At 38.6% G+C, this 18,697-nt stretch overlaps 1 protein-coding gene across 2 annotated transcripts in view; it reads right to left on the bottom strand.

The window, feature by feature from the left end:
- ERCC6L2 (ERCC excision repair 6 like 2) overlaps window positions 1-7,567 on the bottom strand; it is a 131,602-nt gene extending 124,035 nt beyond the window's left edge. For both annotated transcript variants that reach the window (XM_049634184.1, XM_049634199.1), the window contains exons 1-2: window positions 7,152-7,567; window positions 2,988-3,412 (exon numbers count right to left, since the gene is read on the bottom strand). In XM_049634184.1, the coding sequence (XP_049490141.1) occupies window positions 2,988-3,412; window positions 7,152-7,197 (471 nt within the window). In that variant the 5' untranslated portion in view covers window positions 7,198-7,567. The remainder of the gene's footprint in view (window positions 1-2,987; window positions 3,413-7,151) is intronic.
- Window positions 7,568-18,697: the final 11,130 nt, after the last annotated feature.

The raw sequence follows: 18,697 nt of genomic DNA, 5'->3' as shown, positions 1-18,697 counted from the left end.
ACTGAGCCACCCAGGCACCCCTATTTATGCAGAAATTATTACCTGAGCAACAAGAATAATAACCAGAGATGTTATTCTCCAAGGATAAAAAAATCCAGCGAAGTATCAAAACTAGTATAGAAACTATGTCCCAATCTTCAGAAGATAAGCCCTCAAGCTTTTCACAGCACATTTGAAACACAATTCAAAGCCTTTCAATGATTTTGGTGTATCGGGTAACAGAAAACTGTACAGTAAAATCACTTTTAAAATATATATCATAAAATAAGGGGAATTGCTTTATAACATGGACTTCAGAGATGAAAGCCAAATTTGAGCTTAAAACATGCAAAAGAATTTGAATTGTATTTAGTAGTTTTAGTGGGAGGAGATTCCCAGATAGTCGCCAAAACAGTCACTTTTTGTAGCACACTCGTGTTTCTGATTTTGCAGATACTCAGGCAATGGGTAGTCAAAGAAATGCTGGAAAGGACTTTCCACCATGGGCAAAAACAACAAAGTATATGTAAAGATAGTCACAGAGGGACTTTATCATTTATTTTCCCCTATATGGTATTCATCTATATACCCTGGTCACAGATGATAGTTTCCTAAAGGCTCCTTTCTTTATTCTTGCCACCTATTCTCCTGAGAAAGTAAATTTGCTTATTCCACAAGCAATTATTTAGCACCTTCAATGTGCAAGCCTAGAACTGTATGCATTGCCTGGGTTGAAAGGGACAAACAGTATGGCTAATGGTAATACACTACAATTATTGAAGGACTTAATTTTACTCTAACTTTTTACATCAGAGCTTTATACATAATTGTATTAGACTATTTTTAAATATTAAAATTAGTTGTTCACTTACCTTTGAGTTCCACTAAGAACGGAAGTGTCATGAAGAATAAAATAGCTTAAATTCAATTGTAAGGAAGGAAACATGGAAGGATTTAATCACAAACGAGGCAAACAACCCTGAAAATCCAGAGTGCTTGTATAGTATAAAGTCTAGCTTCAGAACACTAATCTTTTTGGATCACAAACCTTTGTGAAAAGCAGCTTCTGACAGGGCTCCCAATAATCCCCAACTGTTGGTATCCACAGCCTTGTTAATCTCCCCCCTTGAGTAAGAGCTGAATTTAGCACTTGCTTCTAAAGAAGCAAATATGGCAGGGTTCCTGGGTAGCTCAGTAGGTTAAGTGCCTGACTCTTGATTTCAGCTCAGGTCATGATCTCATGGTTCTTGAGATCTAGCCCCAAGTTGGGGCTGCTTGGGATGCTCTCCCCTGCCTCTCCCCTACTTACATGTGCACCCGCTCTTGCACTCTCTCAAAAATAAATAAACATAAAATAATAAAGAAGCAGGGGCGCCTGGATGGCTCAGTGGGTTGAGCGACCGACTTCAACTCAGGTCACGATCTCACAGCTTGTGAGTTCGAGCCCCGCGTCGGGCTCTGTGCTGACAGCTCAGAGCTTGGGGCCTGCTTCGGATTCTGTGTCTCCCTCTCTCTCTGCCCCTAACCCACTCACATTCTATCTCTGTCTCTCTCAAAAATAAATAAACATTAAAAAAATAAAATAAAAAATAAAAAAGCAAATTTGGCAAAAGTGAAGGGCTATCTCTTGTGTGATTAGGTTACAAAAGACCACAACTTCTGTCTTACTAGTGCTCTCTCTTACCCTCTAGCTCTCCCTGATGAAGCATGCTGCCATGTTATAAGAAACTCTATAAAGAGGCCCATGTAGTAAGGAACCAAGGGAAGCCTTCACCAATAAATAGCTCACAGTGAATTGAATCCTGCCAACAACCATGTGGCCAGGAAGGGAATCCTCCCTAATCCAACCTTGAGGTGACTGCTGCCTTCTGAGAGGTGGAGCCAGAGGACCCAGCTAACCTATACCTGAATTCCTAACCCACAGAAAGTAATGATCAATGTGTACTGCTGTACACTGCTAAATTTTGGAGTAACTTGTTACACAGCAATAGATAACTAGCATATATCCCCTCTGAAGAAAAGTACATCAGTAGGGGCGCCTGGGGGGCTCAGTCAGTTGAGCGTCTGACTCTTGGTTTCGGCTCAGGTCATGTCATGGCTTGTGAGTTTGAGCCCCGTGTGGGGCTCCACGCTGGCAGCACGGAGCCTGCTTGAGATCCTCTCTCTGCCCTTTCCCTGTTCACACCCTCTCTCAAAAAAAATAAATGAACTTAAAAAAAATAATAAAAGAGGGGTGCCTGGGTGGCTCAGTCAGTTGGGCATCCAACTTCAGCTCAGGTCATGATCAGGCTTGTGAGTTCAGGCCCCAGGTCAGACTCTGTGCTGACAGCTCAGAGTCTGGAGCTGCTTCGGATTCTGTGTCTCCCTCTCTCTCTGCCCCTCCCCTGCTCCTGCTCTGTCTCTCTGTCTCTCAAAACTGAACAAACATTAAAAAAAAACAAAAAAAAATTTTTTAATTAAAAAAAAGAAAAGTATAGAAGTTTACAAATTCTGGCACATATTATGGGGAAATAGGAAGCCTCTCTGAAGTCCACCAATAGAACTCCTAGTGGTCCAGGGATCCCAGATCAAGAAACTTCTGATATGATAAACTCTAAACAATATACATAAAATCCTGCAGAAAATCAACTTAATTATGCTAGTAACTTTAACAAATGTCAGAATACCTTCTTTCCATACAGTATTGCTAAGAAAGTTCAATTATTTTAAATATAACTGATATCTTAGTACCACTATTACCAAAGGTAAAATCAAGTCAAGTTATACCAAATCATTATTTTCAATAATGTATTTCCTAGATACTAAATAAGTACTGAGGATAAAATAATGACTAAACACCATCCTAACTTTGAGAACTTTCCTGTCCAGTGTGTGAGAAACATAGGCACACACAAAATAGCTATTATAAGATTTGGGAGTACAAATAAAGAATTGTATATGGTATCTACTCATGGACATAATAAAATGACTTTAATGAATTTTAATTATAAAGTAATTTTAAAAAATACCTGTACTGTTTTCCCAAGTCCCATGTCATCACCAAGAATACATCCTTTTCCTTGGATGAAGTGTGCATAGAGAAACTGGGCTCCTTCCCTTTGGTAGTCTCTCAAATACCTGTTAATAGTATAAGGAATAGAGTCTCCGTCTTCAGATAATGGAAAAGCAACGGCAGATGATGGAAATTTTCGGTCTGGGAAATAAGGTTTTTCCAAATCTTCATCATCAAATATAAAATTCCTGGAGCAATCTTTAACAGATTTTACTTCATGAATTCTTTTAAGAGGTACTTTCCTTTCTTGAAAATCTGAATATAAGATGATTGCAAATGATTTCCCATTTTCATCCACTGTGACAGATTTTATGCTTGCTTCACAAAGTGTCTCATTATCTGGAGAAGGGGCAAGACATCTTTCTCCTGGATGCCATATGTCTGTAATAATACAGAAGAAAATAAAATTTCCAAATCTAACTTATAAAGTAACCCCCCATTTAACCACTGCTATGAGGAAAAAAAATGTAACTCACACAAATACCCTTTCCAAATTACTGAAACAAGATAAGTTATAACACATATAGATATCTTCCTAAAATATATTATCAGATATTCTCCTATAAAAATCAGAATAAAGGGTATATAATTTATTTCCAGTTGTTCTCACCCTGGCTGTGTGTCATAATCTCCTCAAACATGCTTAAACACTAAACCACAGTGGTTTAGCAGATATGGGCCATGGGCATCTGGTTTTATTACTTTGGCAGATATTGTTGAATTCAAAGGGTGATTCTGATTCACAGCCATGGTTGAGAACCACTGACTGAGATATTCATGATGATTCATGAACATTATATATATTATTCATGATATGATAGACTAATAGTAAACGGGGCTTGATAATGAGTAAGCTAAAATCCTCTAGACAGCAATACTTTTGTGATTCTTGTGTCTGCTTTTTTAGTTATCCCATCGCCTTTCTCTGGAGACAGCTGTTTCTTCTTCTCGTCAATATTGCTGCTTCTAAACCATTGCTTGAAATTGTATACAACTAACCAAGGGAATCTCCAGTTCAACTACAAAGTTATGTGTGCCAGCTTTGTCACAGCTTTTTTCCCTTCTAGGTTTTGAAGGGTTCCGGTTCTTAAAAAAGAGATGAATTCTAAGATCTCTTTCTGCTAAGATTCTATTACTGTTTGAAAATTCTGACCCCTTTCTATATGTGTATTTATCCCATCCTTAATTGTACAGCTTTCTGTTTTATTTTCTATTCAGAAAATACAGCACTATGACTAGGGAGGGGAATATCTTTAGAGCATACAGCTAGTATAATTAAAAGATATGAATAGAGGAAATAAAGTAAAAATAATTTTCTAAATGGAATTTCTTATAACAAGAACTCCAGAGGAATTATATGGCTACAAGTGTATGAATAATAGGAATTTTTTTTTTTTTTTAAGTAGGCCTCACACCCAATGTGGAGCCTAATGCCAGGCTTGAATTTATGATCTTAACTGCAGAATTAAGACCTGAGCTGAGATCAAGGAGTTGGATGCTTAACTGACTGAGCCACCCAAGTACCCCTCTCAAATATTTCTTATTGAAATCAGATGATTATTGGTAGTTTCTTAGGGTCTTTCCAATGATTTCTTGTTAGGTTTTTATGACATTCATGATTATAATATGACTTGTATATCTATACAGTCTTAAGCATGAATAGCTCACTAAGCTATTCCTCATCGATTGTTCCTCAAAAGTAAAGTCATTATTCCTACCAACTTTGGTAAGGTTGTTTTACATATCAGAAGTACACCAAGAAAAATCTGTTCTCCTACTCTGATCTTTGGATCCAAACAATTTGAGAATTGTCACACAATTCTAAAAACATAGTTTAACGTGAAACTAAAACCTGGATCCACCGTAGAGGGCTAACAGATCTGTGGGCTCTATTTTTATAACAGTACTGTTTGAGCCTTCAAACCTCTATTAACCCCTATAGCAATTCTTAACACATTTCTGTTTCACATGATTTGTTTGCCTATCCAGAAAATGCTTTCTAATTTTTAGGCTTAAGTCATTAATGTGTGTACTATTCAACGTATGTTTTAACATCAATTATCTGCCAAATACTGTACCACACAAAGGTATAAAATGAAAAAAACCAATGTCAAAAATAATGATTAAACCTTACTCAGAACTAGTCTTTCCTAATCTCGTTAAATGGCATCATCACCTAGCCAACTTGTCATGGTAGAAAACATTCAGCCAGTCCTTATTCCTCTTTTATATTACTACCGACATTCACCACCTCAGAAAGTCCTGCTGGTTCTACCTCAAAATATATCACTTTCCGTCATCATGCTACCACCTCTCTAAAACAACTGTTGGCAAACTTTTTCTGTAAAGAGTCAAATTTTAGCTATTTGTTATTTTAGTTTTGCAGACTATACTGTCTCCTACCCTTGTAACACAAAAGCAGGGACAGAAAACACATAAACAAATGTGCCTGGCTAGTTTGAGGGAAGGCTGGAATCTCTCTGTATCAAACTCTAAAACAAATAGTTTAAACTGGGAGGATTTCCTGTTGGATTGGAGAGTCATCTTTAACTTCGTTTCCTCCTGTCCTTCATTCCAAACTGGCCTCCTCGCTGTTCCTCAACCATGGCAAGCATTCTCCCACCTCAGGGCCCCAGAGCATTCTTTCTGTTCCTTCCACCTGCACTCTCCCAAAATACCCAAATGACTGACTCATTCACTTCATTCAGGTCTCTGCTCAAATGACATCTCCTAAGAGGTGCTTTTTCTGACCACTGAACCTAACATAACATTTGCCACCACTCTTATTTTACCCTGCTTAATTCCATTTTCAGAGAAAAATATGAAATGTTTGTTGTTTATCTCAACTTCGTTCCCTAGAGCAAGGACTTAACTTTGTTCACTGCTATATCCTGGGCACCTAGAACAATGTTTGAATCTCAAATACTTATAGAATTAACAAATACATATAGCTGACATGTGAAGACTGATGTGTGCCAGGCATGTGCTTTAGATGCAGTAGTTCATTTAAGCCTCACCACCACCCTTTCATTAGTTCATGTAAGTAATATTGTTAGTTTCATCTTACAAATGGTGAAACAGATAAAGGCTAACCAGCTTGCCAATGGTTACACAGCTAAAAGCTGGCAGATCCTGGATTTGAACCAAGCAATCTAACCCTGTAGCTACCACCAGTACCATTCACACATGGACGACGAACAAGTCCCTGGAACTGAATGGTCCCTGCCCCTTTTAACTGAGAGATGAGCATCCCAGTCCCTACAAGCTCCATTCAGCAGCTTCATTACTTAGTTCATCTGCCAGGCTTCTATGTGCACTTATATTTGTGATCCCTGAGTTATAGCGTCATCAATTCCCAGCATTCAGAGCTCAGGCTTGTTGTATAAACCTCTAAACTTCAGCTCTGAATTCTTCATCTATTTAATTAGATCGATATCTTCCTCAAAGGAAAGCATGTAGATAAACAATCAGCATATTGCTGGGCACAGCATTCAGTATCTGATAGCTTTTACTGTATCACTTTTAATAATGAAAGCTATTAATCTGGGGCGCAAGAAGGCATCCCTTTTGACCTGTGGCAGATAACCACACCCTCTTTAAACTCTCTCTTGATGGCCCATTAAAGGTTGACGTAAGGCCCTGACTCAGTACATCATATATTAAGCTCTTTGTGAAATAAAGTGAACTGGGTATCTCAACCTTTACTCACCTACGTTACAAATTTCTACCATTCGCTAAGAAGTGGGGCATACAAGGATAAAGAATAAACATACCATATATTTACTGAGTGCTTACTATGGGCCAGAGCTGGGTCACGTTAAGTGCTTTGCATACACCATCTTATTTAGTAATCACAAGAACTCAGCAATGATCTCAATTTTACAGATGAGGAAACTGCCCAAAGTTTCTCAGCAACTGTCAGAGCCAGACTAGATCCAGTCTGACTCCAGAGTCCAGGTTCTCAACACCAAGTCCCAAAGATCTGGTCCCAGGCTCCAGGAGCCACTCAGAAGAGCCACGGGTAAAACCCCAACCCCAAGAGAACTGGCAGGAATGGGTCCAACCCGGCGCAATAAAGACAGGCGTCTGGGCGGAGAGGTGAGCTCGGAGCTTGTTGTACCTTTGCCGGCGGCTTCCGCGCGAGGCTTGGGGACAGAGGCATCCATCTGGCCAAGGGGAGGGGCTGGGCGGCCTGGTTGCGTATAACACCCAACAGGCGGCCGAGGACCCCGAGGAGGCGGCAGGCGGGAAGACCACTTCCTGCAGCCCTCCGTACATCGCCCCCCTGAAGTGCGACGCTGCGGGACAAAAGGGAGCACAGGTGGGGCCCTAGAGAGAAGGGATGGCGTCGTCCGAGGCAGCGGCAGAGCCGGAGGGCGCTGTGGAGGCTGGCAAGGCGGCGCTCACCTAGTCGTCTCGAATTCGGCCAGGGGGGGTAGGGGGGAACAGCAAGCCAGCAAGTGGACCCCTCACCCTCCCTCTCACAGTTGGCCCTTCCTGTCTCTACTTTCCCCAGCAATTTCCAACCCTAAGTCGGAAAATCCCGCGAGATCAGGCTCCTGAACTGTCATTGGGATCTCGCGATAACAAAATCTTGGTTCACAGGGCGGAGCAATCTGCCTGCCATCTTTGCTCCGGGAAGCCGGTGAAAGGTTCGCGACAGTTGCAATTATCGCGAAGTTTAATATGGCTTTCCTTCCCTGCGCGGAGCTTGCGGGATACAAGGAAGCCGGAAGACAAAGGTGGGCAAACACCTACCGTGGTCTTTTAAGGGCAGACCTATAGCGGGAGACCAGCTCCGCGATCGTGGCCTGCTGGTTTATGTTTGGTGCTTCCCCGTGTATGCACACGCCTTGGAACCTGAGGTGGCGAGTGATTCCCTCCTGGAGTGCTGTCTCAGCCGGGTGGATCATCCACCCGGATGCTGACGCTTCACGGCACCCACGGGAGGCTGAGTACCTTCAGCGCGTTTTCTTGGGTCACACAGTAAATAAAATACAGTCCTAAGTAACCTGAGTGCAAAACCAGCAACACATGCCATAAGTAGAAGACAAAGGTTAAAAAATACTATGAAAAGGTAAAGTGTTTTTACGTGTACTGTCTAGTTATAGTGGTTTGTGTGACACATTATGGAAAAACACTAGGTCGACTTTCGGGCTGTGTTTGTAAAAGCATCATCAGAGCAGCACGCTACTCACAAGTTAGGGGATACGGCTTATTTATACCACAAATTTTAGTGGCTTAAAACAGCCCAGAAGGATTAGGGACAAGACAAATTTATTATGGTACACTTCGGTAAATCAGAAGTCTAACTGGGGTGTCTTGAAGCTAAAATCGAGGAATCAGCTGGATTGCATCTTTCCTGGAGGCTCTCCAGCAGAATCCCTTTCCTTGCCTTTCTAGACATTCCTGCCACCTGCCTTCTATCTTCAAAGCCAGAGCTGTTGCACCTCTCTGACCCTTCCATAGTCACATCCTGGGTAAAATACTTTGATCCTAAAAGCTCTTACAAGATTGGGGCTACCGGAATAATCCAGGATAATCTTCCCATTTGAAGGACTGTACCCTCAATTACATCACAAATTCCTTTGCCAGGTAAAGTAATATATTCATGGGTTCCAAGATTAGGATGTGAACATTTTGGGGGGCTCATTATTCTGCCTACCAAAGGGTCTAAATGAGGAAAGCTATATGGCTGTTTGCTCCGCAATAGATAACTATTCTTTGAGAGATACAAATAATTAGTATGTTTTCATAAAACCCTTCATCTAGAATAGCACTTGTTTCTGTTTACCAACAGGCAGAAACCTTATATCTAGGAAAAACATCTAATTCATCCACTGTGTGTGAGATGTTGGCCCTCACACATCTGGAGAGGTTATGTCATTTAACCTCATTGCTTCAGTGTCCTCACCTATGATAGCAAGTACTTGGTCATAGGAAGGAATGTGTGGATTGCTATTAATGTTATTGATGGAATGCATCCTCTTGAACGTTGCATGATTCTGCATAAGCATTGCTTCATTTTAATATTTTGGCTAATTTTAATATTTTGGTAGTATAGCTATTAGATTTATTCTAATCTATTAGATTAGAATTTTAGACTACATTCTAATTTCAAACACCATGGACTGTAAGGCATATTATTTAGGTACAGCCAAAAAAAAGAAAAACTGCTCTTTATATAAATTGTAAGTCTTAATTTTTAACATGCATCCTGATACTGGAAATCTTTTTTTTAATTTTTTTAGTGTTTATTTTTGAGGGAGAGAGAGACAGAATGTGAGCAGGGGAGGGGCAGAGACAGAGGGAGACACAGAATCCAAAGCAGGTTCCAGGCTCTGAGCTGTCAGCACAGAGCCCAATGCAGGGTTCGAACCCACAAGCTGTGAGATCATGACCTAAACTGAAGTCAGACGCTTAACCAACTGAGCCACCCAGGTGCTCCCTAGAAATTTTTAAACATAGGAAAAAAATTTGCTTCTTGGAACTGATGAAATACATCTGTTATACTTAAACTCTTTTCAAAATTGTTTCTAAAATCAATGGCGATTGGAAATTTCAACCAAGCTTACTTTTTCTTTTTACAACTACCAGAGAAGTTTGATGTTTTCCCCCACTGAAATAACTAGTTGTGTAATACTTACTCTTCCAGAAGTCTACTAATTTAAGATCTTGATCTTTAAAAATCAAGTGGTAAGACAAAACCAGAAGTAAATTTTTTATTTTTTATTTATTTATTTTTTTAAGTAGCCTCCACACGCAGCATGGAGCCCAGTGCAGGGCCTAAACTCACAGCTCTGAGGTCAAGACCTAAGCTGAGATCAAGAGTCAGACACTTAACTGACTGAGCCATCCAGGTGCCCCAGAATTTTTATTTTATTTATTATTTTTTAAAAATATTAATATTTATTTATTTTTGATAGAGACAGAGAGAGTGTGAGTGGGGTAGGGGCAGAGAGAGAGGGAGATACAGAATCCAAAGCAGGCTCCAGGCTCTGAGTCAGCTCAGAGCTTAATACGAAGCTCAAACTCATGAACGGTGAGATCATGACCTGAGCCAAAGTCAGATGCTCAACCCACTGAGCCACTCAGGCACCCCTAAATTTTTATTTTAATGAAAGAGATCATCTGGTTGAAGGAATACTCTTGTGACTAACAAAGGAAGAGGGGTCTTCAGTTTCTGAGTATTTATTTTTTAACCTCACCACCATGTTTGTAATGCATAGTGAAGCAGAAAAAATCATGACATAAAAATATGTTTTAATGGGGTGCCTGGGTGACTCAGTCGGTTGAGCGTCCGACTTCAGCTCAGGTCATGATCTCACAGCTCATGAGTTCGAGCCCCGTGTCAGGGCTCTGTGCTGACAGCTCAGAGCCTGCAGCCTGCTTCAGATTCTGTGCCTCCCTCTCTCTCTGCCCCAACCCACTCGCATTCTGTCGCTGTCTCTCTCAAAAATAAATAAACATCAAAAAGAAAAAAAAATTTTTTAAATATGTTTTAGTGAATTAGATGCTTCACAAAATTAGATATCCTTAAACATCCCTTCTCCCAGGTAACAATGGCTGTTGTCTGAGGCCATTGCAATGACATCCTTGTCTAGGTGCTGATGTTATAAACATCTAACACTGTAATACTAATCACTGCAAAGTGAAATTCAAAGTCTTGGGAAATACTTGGGAATTCCTGAAGCCAATATAAAAAATAAAAAAGGATCTAGCAAAATTAAGCCTATTAAAACAAAAAGAGGGGGTGCCTGGGTGGCTCAGTTGGTTGAGCGCCCAACTTCAGCTCAGGTCATGATCTCGCGGTCTGTGGGTTCGAGCCCCGCAACGGGCTCTGTGCTGACAGCTCCGAGCCTGGAGCCAGCTTCTGATTCTGTGTCTCCCTTTCTCTCTGCCCCTCCCCCACTCATGCTCAGTCTCTCTCTGTCTCAGAAATAAATATTAAAAAACAAAAACAAAAACAACAAAAAGAGAAGCAGCACAGATGACAATAACAAAGACATTTAAAAAGAATATTACTTAGATATCAAAGAGGCCCTTGAGAAAGGTGATTAAACCTTCTAATATTTTACCAAAAAGTCTTTCTTTATGCTTACACTGCAAAAGTCGAACATATATCTATATGTGGTTCATAAACCTCCAAAATTGTGAGTTAATTAATCAGAAGGGCTCAAGAAAAAAATAGGTGTTTCAGTCCATTTGTGCTGCTGTAACAATACCACAGAATGGATATCTGATAAACAACAAGAATTTATTTCTCACAGTTCTGGAGGCTGGGAAATCCAAGATGAAGGCATGAGTGAGCATGGTTGTGTTCTGGTGAGGCCCCTTTTCCTGGTTCATAGCTGGCAACTTCTTGGTATATCTTCATCTGGTGGAAGGGGCCAGAGAACTCTGGTATCTCTTTTTTTAAGGGCACTAATCCTATTCATGAATACTCCACATATGTGTGCGACATCACATTGGGCATTAGGATTTCAGCATATGAATTTTGAGGGGACACCAACATTCAGGCCATAGCAATATGAAAACTTTGAATAAGAAATTCTTAGTTAGATGATTTTAAGTTGTAGCATTTCTCCCTTGATATAATGTTCCAGCCACTGTATCAAGGGAAAGAAAGGGAGAAGAGATGAGTAATTTCTTGTTCTTACTCACCTAGGCATGGTAGAAATAGATATGTTCTTTACCAATAAATGATCTACACCCTGAAGTTTCAAAGTCAACATTATTCAACAGTATTAATATACCTAACATTACTGAACTGTAAACTTAAAAATGATTAAGAAGGTAAATTTTGTGTGTGTGTGTGGCGGGGGTGGGGGGTGGTAACTGCAATTGAAAAAACAAACAAACAAACAACTAAAGACCTGGGTCAACAGAAGGACAATTTAAGACTTGACCAAGTGTAGTGAAAGATACGTAGTAAATGGCAGTACTAGGAATATAATGAGTATTGTTACATCTTGAGTCTTCACCAATGCCATTTTTACTTCATTGACTCATTTAACATTAAAACTTGAGGAAATCTCAGCGATCCCTTGATCCAATGTTCTAATTTGAAGATAGTAAGGTAATTTGAAGGGCACCTGGCTGGCTCAGTTGGAAAAGCATGCTACTCTAGATCTTGGGGTCATGAGTTTGAGCCCCATGTTGCATGTAGAGATTATTTTTAAAAAAATCTTAAAAAAAGAAAATGTTTAAAGATAATAAGATAGTTTGAGAAACATTAGCATATTTTCCCCAAGGTTGCAAATAGCAAAGTCAGGACTAGAACATGATTCCTCATTCTCATTCCAATATGATAGGTGTATATAAATATAATTTCACAGAAGATATTTTTAGATTTGAAAAGTTAAAACTTTTGAGTTTGTTTCCTATAATATTTCATATCTCATGTCATATAATAAGCCTAAAAATCCTGTAACAAAACACCAAGACCTGCAGATTGAAATACTTTTATAAAAATACTCAAAATGCATTGCTGGCTGAGCAGAAAAAAAATGTAGAATACTCAGAGGCCAAAAATAAGGAGGAAACTGAAAACCAGCTTTTTTTTTTTTTTTATTTTTAACGTTTATTCATTTTTGAGAGACAGAGCATGAGCGGGGAAGGGGCAGAGAGAGGGAGATACAGAATCTGAAACAGTCTCCAGGCTCTGAGCTGTCAGCACAGAGCCCAACGTGGGGCTCAAACTCACAAACTGTGAGATCCTGACCTGAGCTAAAGTCTGATGCTCAACCCACCAAGCCACCCAGGCGCCCCTGGAAACCAGCTTTTTAAGCTGACACTTATGCCACTGCTGTCCTGGAGGCATTTGCCCATCTCAGTTACAGAAAAGGTCTGAGTTTTATTTGTCCTATGGGGACAGAAGACATGATCTTAACCTCTTACAAGGTTGCAAATTGTAACTGAGACCCTCATTTGAAATCAGACGCCCTGAAAGGCCACTCTGTCAGCAAAATACTGGGTAGAAGAAAATCTGGACAGCAGAAATGGGGGAAGATGTCTTGGCATCAGCTCTTCCAACAGGGTGTGCGTGTGTGTGAATTTCCTTTGATATTTTGAAACCACCGCTGTGCCCTCAAATGGATTTAGGATTTGAATTCATATAACCTGTATGATCTAGGAAACTCCAAGCCAAGGTAATAATGTAGTGCCAGGTTAATTGCATCCAGGCTGGTAAAAAGAAGCAAGCTCATGCTCTCTAAAGGAAAACAAAGATTTGTTAAAACAAAGATTTCTCAGGGCGCCTGGGTGGCTCAGTCAGTTGAGCATCTGACTCTTGATCTCGACTCAGGTCAAGATTTCACCATTCATGAGATCAAGCCCCGTGTCCAGCTCTGTGCTGACAGCATGGAGCCTGCTTGGGACTCTCTCTCCCTGTTTATCTTCCTATCCCCTACTTGCTCTCTCTCTCTTAAAATAAATGAATAAGCTTAAATAAATAAATAAATAAATGTCCCTCAAAGTTCTCAGAGATAAATCCCAAACAATTTACAATCCCCAAACTGCAAAACATGCACAAAACAAGCCACCATGAACAAAAGCCAGGAAGGAAAACATGCAACAGAAATAGACTCTTAGTAAGTTCAGTTAACAGAAGTATTAGATACAAGTGTTTTGTGTATGTGTGATTAAAATATTTACTGATATTTTTGGAAGTGGAACTGAAAACATGAGAAAGAAAAGAAAGACACTGTCAGAAAACAGCAAATAGATTTGTTAAAAGAACCAGAGCTTCTGGAAATGAAAATTTTATTATTGATATTTCAAACTCTATGGTAAATTAAACAGCAGATTAAACACACCCTAACAGAGAATTCATGAACTGAAATATCTAAAGAAATGACTCCAAATGCAGAGTAGAAAGTCACGTCGATGGAAAATACAAAAGAAAAGTTAAGAGAAATGCAGGCTAGAATTGAATTTTCACAAGTAATGAATCGAAAGGCTGAGAGGAAAAAATATTGAAAGAAATGATAGTTGAAAATTCAGAATCAGTCAGGAATCATAATGAATTAAGTGCAATACAAAGAAAATTATCAGTAGTTAGAACATTGTAGTAAAATTACAGAAGCAACAAAGAATCTTGGAAGCAGCCATTAGAAAAGACAGATTACCTATCTAAAATAGAATGACAGTTTGATAACAGTTAACTGATAGCAGTTAATAGTAACAAGAAAGCCAGAAGACACTGGGATAGTAACTTCAAAGTGCAAAGAAAATAACTATCAACCTAGAATTTTATAGTCAGACTAATCATAATGAGCAAAACAAGAATATTTTCAGACAAAACAAAACACCTATGGACTCTCACTACAGGCCTTTTTTAAGGATTTTGAACTAAAAAAAAAAATCTGAAATGTAAGAATGATTACGCCTAACAAAATGAACAAATAACCATTGACTGTATAAAACTATAACTGATGATGTGATTTGGATATATAAAAAATAAAGGAAAATTAAAACACTGGACAGATATAACTTAAAAATATGATAACAGTGGAAGACTTTAAGATGTTGAGATAAAGAGAAGAGATATTGATCAATTTTACTGACTGGAGTATTCACGTTGTCAGAGTATATGTAATGGAATAGTAAAGGAATACATAAGTTCTTATGTATTCCTTATACATAATATTCTTATGTATACATAAGTTCTTACGTATTCCTTATACATAATAACAATGTGGGTAATAAAGTTCAATTAATCCAATACAAGGCAGGAAAGGAGGGAAAAAAGCAAAAGCACAATTAATAGCACAAAATAGGAAAAATTCTTGTATTTCAGTAAAAGTAATAATGTCTTAAACAGGTTAAAATTTTTGGTAAAAGTGACACTCAGATTGGATAAAAACTAAATCCAGCTACATGTCACTTATAAGATATACACTTAACAAAATAAAGGCAAGGTTGAAAGTAAAGTAAACCAGATATAATAGAGAAATAGTAGAGAAAAAGAGTTAAAGTAGCTAAGAATATTAATATCAGATAAAGCAAGCTTTAATGTAAAATGCATTAAATATAAAGAAATTAACCACATAAATGATAAAAATCTTAGTTTGCCAAAGAGGTAAAAAGTTTTCAATGTATCATCATCTCTTAACAGTCCCAAATATATGAAAGTTGTCAGAATTTCAAGGGGTAATTGATAAATCCACAAACATGGTAGGAATTTTTAATATTATTCACAATAATTGAAAACTAAGAAGAAAAGTAGAATCAAGCCACACAATTAACAGTCTTCATCTAATAGACATATATAGAATATTCCATTCTACTGTTAGAGAATAAACATCTTCACAAGCACATAGGGAACACACATAAAAATTGACCATGAATGTGTCATCAAGCAAGTCTCAACAGCTTTCCAGCAATCTGCTTCACACAGATCACATTCTCTGATCCCATGAATTGTTATGAGTCAACATTTAAAAAATATTTTTTTAAGGTTATATATTTGGAAATTTAAAAACACTTCTAAATAACTTAGAGGTCAAAGAAAAAAATCATCGTGGAAATTAGAAAATAATTGTACAGCAGAATTTAAAACATGTTTTTAGGCTCTTTCAGATGAAGCCATACTAAGACAAACCCCACATATTAATGTAAGATAGTCTTCCATATAATATTTCCAAAGAAATTCACCAACATAGATTTTATGATCCTAACTCCTCATCTACATTGACAATACAAAAGGGTTGGATGAGAAGAATTGGAAGAAGGGAATGGGAGATTAGAGAAAGAGATTGATAAGGCTATTGCAGTACTAAGTCCCACACTTCAAGAAAAACAAAAGGGGATTCAGAGGAATCACTTGCAAAGTTTAATATGCATCCCCTGGAATTTGTGGGACATGGTGGGGGGGCATTTGCCTCAAACCTTAGAAATCTGAAGGACAAGTACTGTGGTTGGCTAACTGCCCTGAAGTTGAATAAGAAAAGTTGAGGCACTGGGGGGCCACCTTACAAAAGATGACAAAAAGATACACATTTCCCCTGGAGCAGTGGTAGGTCTTGGGTGAGAGGAAGCCAGCAGAGACTTCAAGATGACCCTATTTGGGGCCCTGGATAGCCTGTGCCTAGGGGTAAAGCAGTGACTGAAGAACAGAGAAAAGCATCCTGTGAGAGGAAGATGTTTAAGGAGAGCCTATGCAATTTCATGGCAGTTAAGTAAGACCTTTGCTGTTCCTTACTTTATCTCCTTTTCCCAGGATCAATCCTGAAAAAGTCAGAAGCAGCTTAGTAAGTAGGGGCAGAAGGCAGAGGCATAATTCTTACGAAACAAGCAGTCATCCCCACTTTTTTCACAGCACACAACTCATCTGAGGCAGATATGAGCTCTGGTAGAGGAAGACATTTAGGTTTGAATGAGTGTAGAAATCTTAATTTTAATATCACAGTCGACTTAACTGCTAAACTGAGGCTTTCTGTTTGTCTAGTGGCTGAAACTAACCACACAATTTTTTATTGAGAGATACCAAGAAGATTCTGTGGTTTTTCCTAATTTTCTTTCAAGGGTATGGAGAAAAACTAGCTCTCAAAGTGGGTTTGAACAGCAAATAAACGAATTTCTATTCTAATTTCGTCTCATGGGCCCTGCTGTTTCAACATCCATTAGGACTGAATAAAAGAAATACCACACATCAAAGCTAGTAGGAAATTAGTACTTAGGAAGTAAGAAAATGCTTATACTGAGAAAGAAGAAAAGCTGAATGATCTATACCTAAAACATAAGTTACAGAAGAACAACTAGTCCTAAAGAAAATAGAAGAAAAATAAAGAAAAGAAATTAATGAAAGAATAATAAAAAATACAATAGTGATAATAAAGCCAAAGGCTAACTTCTAAAAGAATAAAAAACTAGGCAAACCACTGGTGAAATGCATCAGGAAAAAGAAAAAATACAAATAAACATTACGAATGAAAAATAGGGCAAAACTAAAGACAATTCAAAGATTAGAAAAATATGGGAGTATTTTTCATGCCAAATTTTTAAACGTATACTTCCTTAAAAATATATAAAAAAATAAAAAGAGGCCCTGAATGAAACTATAACTGTTAAGTAATTTGAGTCAGCAATTAAAAATGCCCCTCTAAGGAAAGACCAAATCCACATGGCTACATAGGCAAATTCTTCTACTAAATATTCAAGGAAATAGATAAATTCAATATTATTAAACTCTTCCGGAGAATAGATGAAAAGCTTCCCAACTTATTTTATTAACTTAGTGAAGTCTTGACAACAAAATCTAATAAGGACTGTATGACAAATGAAAATTACAAGGCCAACTGTAGTTATGATTACTGATGTAAAAATTCTTTTTAAAAAAAATTTTTTAATGTTTATTTTTGAGAGAGAGAGCGCGCGAGAAGGGGCAGAGAGAGAGAGAGAGAGAGAGGGAAATACAGATACGGAATCTGAAGCAGGCTTCAGGCTCTGAGCTGTCAGCACAGAGCACAAATGCAGGGCTCCAACCCATGAACTGTGAGATCATGACCTGAACTGAAATCGGTGGCTTAACCAACTAAGCTACCCAGGCGCTCCTCAAAAATTCTAAGCGAAATATTAGTGAATCAAATCTAACGCTGAATAACAACAACAATAATAATAATGCATCATGACCAAGTTAAGTTTATCTGAGGATTTCAAGTATAGTTTCAAATTGGAAAATCTAATAGTGTAATTGATTAGCAGATTAAAGGAGAAAAATTCTAAGATCATCTCAGTAGATGGGAAAATCATTTTATAATATTCAAACAAATATTAGCAAGATAGCAATAGAAGTAAACTTCTTTAACTTAATAAAGGTGTCTATTCCAAATCTGTAGGAAACACTATGCTTAATGGTATACACGATCCTTTTAAAACCATGAACACACGATTAGCAGTTATTTCCACATCTGTTTAACATTGGTCCAAGTCATTTCAATAATAAAAGAAAGCTAAATATAAATTATAGATATTAGAAAGGAAAAATCGAAACTGCTGTTATTCAGGAGAGGATTCTGGGTAGATGGTGGAGTAGGAAGCACCAGGAATCTGTCTCTCCACTTAGGCAGTAATTGAGCTGGAAGAATCTGCCTGTTGTAACTATTTTGGAACTCCAGAGTTTGTTGAAGGCTTGCAACTTCCAGGGGAAGACTTGGACAGGTAACTGTGGTTAGTTTTCGACAATTTCAGATCTTAGCACAGTAGCAGCAATCTATCCACCTCCCCCAGCCGCTAACAGGTAGTTGTGCATGTGTTCCTCACACAGTTTGCACAAAGCTGTGAGAACTAGGGTGGACTTAAAGGACTCTGTCCTCTGACTGTTGGATATCTCGGATCTGATTGCTGATTATCGCTTCCAATCACAGAAGTATAAAGAGGAAGCAACCATCATTGCATCTACCCCCATTTTTGCAAGCCCCTCCTTATCTGGCTGAAGTGATAGGATTTAAAGGGCTAGCCACCCTTTTTTCCCTGCTTCATTTTTTGGCCTTTTTCTCTTTCAGAAGCCAGACATTAAAGAGTAAAACATCCGGGGCGCCTGGGTGGTGCAGTCGGTTAAGCCTCCGACTTCAGCCAGGTCACGATCTCGCGGTCCGTGAGTTCGAGCCCCGCGTCGGGCTCTGGGCTGATGGCTCGGAGCCTGGAGCCTGTTTCCGATTCTGT

This window comes from Panthera uncia, chromosome D4 (assembly GCF_023721935.1).
Source record: "Panthera uncia isolate 11264 chromosome D4, Puncia_PCG_1.0, whole genome shotgun sequence".
Taxonomy (NCBI): Eukaryota; Metazoa; Chordata; class Mammalia; order Carnivora; family Felidae; genus Panthera; species Panthera uncia.
This window is presented reverse-complemented; position numbering and strand designations above follow the sequence as displayed.